Genomic DNA, 4,314 nt, shown 5'->3' with positions numbered 1-4,314 from the left:
TCACAAATTTATTTATTAACAGGTTTACGTCAAATAAAATGAAAAACTCCTTGTTCTTGTAAATGTATGTATCTCCATTTCATAGTGTTTATGTAATGTGAAAAATAGTTATATTTTTATATAATTATTTCTTTTGTCCCGAAAAGGTAAAATAACGTGAATGTTCCACAAACTATATTTATTATAGTTTTAAAAATGTATATTCCATCGAAATGAAAATCTATGTGTTTTAACAACTTTTGCATGTAAAGTTTATATGTTTCGACAATATTTTTTTTTTTTTTGTGTTTATTTTTAAGCATTATTCTTGGCATGCCTTTGGTCCCAAATTTTTGTGTTTTGTAACTTTAGTCCTCCTAAGTTTCTATGCATGACTTTGGTCCCCGACTTTTATGGTTTGGCCTCCTCCAAAGTTTCTCCTGTTACCAAATAGTTTTTCTTCTTGAATTCGTTACTGCATCCGTAACACGCAATGGGTAAATCCTAGTGATGTTATAAAACAAATAGGTAATTTTAATATACACATTGATAATCAATTTGTTGTAGTTGCCGTTGGAATTAATTGGTTATTTGACCCTTACGACCATATATGTTATGTAAGACATGACATATGTATTGTTTTGGCATGATTTTCTCTTTGACTAGTGTCAATGATATAAATATCTTTTTTTTACCAAAAATATAAAACAAGACGAGGTAAAGACTCCTATCAATATCACATGTGTGAAAAAGACGTCAATTATCTCATGATCGTAACGACTGAAAATAGTCCTAAGAAATTTATAGTCTCATTTCTTCACGTCTGGTATTTTCTTATAATATCGGGTCATGCCTCATACAACATACAAACTAAATATTAAACGAATAAGTTCGTTACAAAGCCCAAAACAACTATTATCGTGATTTCATCATAAATAACTAAAATGGTATGAACATGTTTAGTGGTTTGAAATTTACTAGCTAGGCATGCAAATGTACACTTGTTTGTAAACAATCCAGAAAGTAAGAAAATAAATGAAGATTTTTTCGGTTTGCTGTCCATAAACATAAATCACATCGACCAAACCGCGTAATTTTTTTTTGTCATTTTTCTTTGTTTTTTTGATTACCTGCTCAACATCTTCTTTGTATCATTGCTTGGAAGCAAAAACAATTAAATAATCTCATCCAAGGAACTGCACTTCATGTTCTAACAGTTGAATAATCTCTCGAGAGAGTCCAAAAAGTGACACAACCCGATTTGTTTATCACTCTAAACAATGAGGTTTAATTTTTCTATATATACACAATACACTCAAAACATTTTTTTATCTTGATTTAATTCTTTTCGTAATTGATATGTTACAAGCTACCTTCTAATATTTTTTTGTAAAATAAACTTGTATTGTAACTTGTGGTTCCTATTTTTTATAAATCCAAAATTTGAGCCTACACAACCTTTCCCCTCAAAGATTCAATAAACAACAGAAATTAACAGAGGCAAAATAAATAAACAAATAAATAAAAATCGTACCAGAAAAGTTAGTTATAATCAAGGTTACTCATGTCATGTGAGGACATATCCATATCTCATATCTACGTAAATGTTGATATATCAAGTATACATTAATTATTCATTTGTTAAATTTATTGTTTTATTTAGAGGAAATAAATTTTGCATATCAAGATGATAAACATGATATTTACCAAATAAACATTTTTTATTATTAAAAAATTACTATGTTGACTTCTAACTTAGAACTTGCAACATGCATGTTTGATAATTTATATCCAAAAACAGGAAAAAGTTAAATTTAACCCAAACTGTACACTTTAATAAAAAAGAAATTCTAATGGGAAAGGATACAGGTTCAATTTTCTAAAATATAGTTTTGATTTAATATAACTAGCTTTCATTTACTCTAAAAATATATAAAAAAAAAAAAAAAAACAATATATGATAACAATAAGCTCTTGAAAGAAAGCAAAAGAGGTCTTGTTATTGATGTTTAGTTGGGTTTTTTTCCCAATTCCACAATGTTTCAATAGAGGGACCAAATTTGTAAACATTCTAGAAATGTATGGACCAAACTAGTAAAATCAGATATTTTCAATATGTAACAGTAACACCAACATACAACAACACTACTGCATATCAACCTTCTCTTCAACTACTTCAGATTCAATCTGCAAGAAATAGCAACATACTTTCATTAATTTTTTTTTTTTTTGATTAACAAATATTTTATTCAAAAAGGGTATAATTGGAAAATAGTAGAAGGCTATAAATAAAAAACAAACCATGGGATCATTTTCTTGATTCTTGACATCTGTCTCACTTTCAACAGTTTCAGATGAATCAGATAAAGAGAGTGAGACAAAACCAATAACACTTTCCACATTCTTCTCATCATCTTTTCCACTAACACTTTCATCCTGAGATAATAAAGAGATTAAGAATGCTATTTAATAAGAAAATAGTTGAAAGTAAAATATAATTATATAATGAACCTGAAATTCAGAGGAAGTAATCTCAGGGGATGTTACTGTTTCATTCATCTTCTCTTTGTTGAATGTGATCTATGAGAGAAAGATTTAAAACTGTTAGAATAATTAAAGGTAGAATGATATAATATAATTTGGTATTAGAAAGTAACCTTAGGTTTAGGATTCCTCTTCTTCAATGTGATTCCTTTAGCTTTTGGTTTATCAGATTCATCATTCTTTCCCAACACAATTTCAATCTGAAATCGAAAGTCATGAGGTTGATATGAAGATATGGAGATTGTTGTTTTAATTGTGAGAAAATGAAAGAAAATGAAGAAACCTTAGCCTTCTGCATCGATTTGCCAGTAAATTCATCTTTGGTTTTGATAGTTGATATGGAGATCACTGTTTTAGTACACCAAATATAGATTCAGATTGAATTTGTTTGATGTATACAAATGAATTTGGAATTTGGATTCTTACTTTTCTGAGTTGCGATTCCATTTCCCTTCAGAATCTCAGAGATTACAACAACAGTTGGAATAGCTGCATAAATTAGATGAATAGAAGTTGATTAAAGAAAGTTTTGAGTGTGTATTCTGTTCTTGTAGAAAAAAAATTAAGAAGATGTAGTGTTGGAGTCTCACCCATTCCCAATGCAGTAAGCTCAACCTTGTGGTAACGATGGATGTATTTCTATCAACATTAAGATATTGCATCAATTCAAGAAATCATATCATTAAGCAGATGAAAATCTAAACACAAAAGAATGTAATGGAAGATCCCATTCAAGAACTGAAGTGATCACCCATGGTTAACAAGCAACAATTTCTCCACAAGATTATGGAATTAAACCCTAGTTTAAACCACACGTTAATCAATTGAGCGGAATTTTGACTTTAAAACTCTACTTACAACTGAAATCATTACGTGATTGAAATTGAATGTTGGAAACCCTTGCGAAAAGAGAGACTGTAAATTCAATTGTCAAATAACTTCGAGATTTATTTACATTTGTGAATGGATCATGCAAAGTAAAGATACGAAACTATGAGAATTTAGATCAAAAACAAAAAAATAAGCGCATAATAGGATCAGATACAAGCAACAATTTCTAAAACGCTCTACGATTCAAATGCATTACACAGAAGTTCAAATAAAAAGCGATTAAGAAGGATAAACCCTAACCTTAGCGAGATTAAGGTAGAAGATGAAAGGCTTCTTGGTGTTAGAAACACGAATTCTATGACTCCTTGACATCTTGGCTGCTAGTACTGCATTACTCTGCTCATCCATGGCGGCTATTCCAGACATTCTTCCCTGACTCCGTAACTCTCTCTCTCTCTCTCTAGAAATTTCTTGCTGCGACGTCGATTGAAGTGATATTGACTACCGGTGGAAATGGAGCGGAGATCTTGTTTATATGGCTTCGTACATCCAATGAAAATCTGCCACGTGGGGGGCTTGGATTGGTTGATTCGTATGGTAGTTCACTAGGCAGTTATCTTCGAACGGGCATAGTGTTATGCAGTTAGAAATATTTCCCGCCGAAATAACAAAACAAACAAATTATTATTATTATATTTATCATTTTTGTAACAATTTTGAATTCCTGTAAAAAAGAAAAATAAAACACCTTTTTATGAAATATCTTATGATTTTTCTATATATTTTTTTTATTAAGATTCCAACTGAGAAATCAGAATTATCTCTGTCTTAGCTAACAATTACTATTAGTTAACAATTGTTACAATATATTGATTAAATCATATATTGATATATTAGTTAAGTGAAAGTGTGAAACACTATTTTTTCAGCCAAAGGGACTCATTGTTTTTTATAGCTACT

The 4,314-nt window shown here is 29.8% G+C and overlaps 1 protein-coding gene across 2 annotated transcripts; it reads right to left on the bottom strand.

Annotated features, from left to right (window-relative positions):
- Positions 1–1,978: 1,978 nt before the first annotated feature.
- Positions 1,979–3,842, bottom strand: LOC145094878 (uncharacterized protein At2g34160-like). 2 transcript variants are annotated; one of them, XM_079032867.1, is made up of 8 exons: positions 3,655–3,842; positions 3,114–3,162; positions 2,950–3,012; positions 2,807–2,871; positions 2,637–2,723; positions 2,491–2,559; positions 2,281–2,415; positions 1,979–2,166 (listed from the first exon to the last, which is right to left on the bottom strand). In XM_079032867.1, exons 1-8 carry the CDS (start codon positions 3,778–3,780, stop codon positions 2,125–2,127), a joined length of 636 nt encoding a protein of 211 aa, XP_078888993.1. In that variant the 5' UTR covers positions 3,781–3,842; the 3' UTR covers positions 1,979–2,124. The 2 variants fall into 2 exon arrangements, with proteins under 2 accessions (XP_078888993.1, XP_078888994.1); XM_079032868.1 differs by having other exon boundaries at positions 2,491–2,538.
- Between the last annotated feature and the right edge of the window lie 472 nt (positions 3,843–4,314).

The sequence above is a fragment of the Lactuca serriola genome, chromosome 3, assembly GCF_051521515.1.
Source record: "Lactuca serriola cultivar US96UC23 chromosome 3, Lser_US96UC23_V15, whole genome shotgun sequence".
Lineage (NCBI taxonomy): Eukaryota > Viridiplantae > Streptophyta > Magnoliopsida > Asterales > Asteraceae > Lactuca > Lactuca serriola.
Note: the sequence above shows the minus strand (reverse complement) of the source record. Positions and strands in the feature narration are given on the sequence as shown.

Coding starts and splice junctions, on each gene's coding strand:
- LOC145094878 (XM_079032867.1), bottom strand. CDS start 3,780: ATGTCTGGAATAGCCGCCATGGATGAGCAGAGTAATGCAGTACTAGCA. Junction 2,872..2,949: donor TGGAATCGCAACTCAGAAAA/GTAAGAATCCAA, acceptor GTACTAAAACAG/TGATCTCCATATCAACTATC. Junction 2,560..2,636: donor AGAGGAATCCTAAACCTAAG/GTTACTTTCTAA, acceptor TTTCTCTCATAG/ATCACATTCAACAAAGAGAA.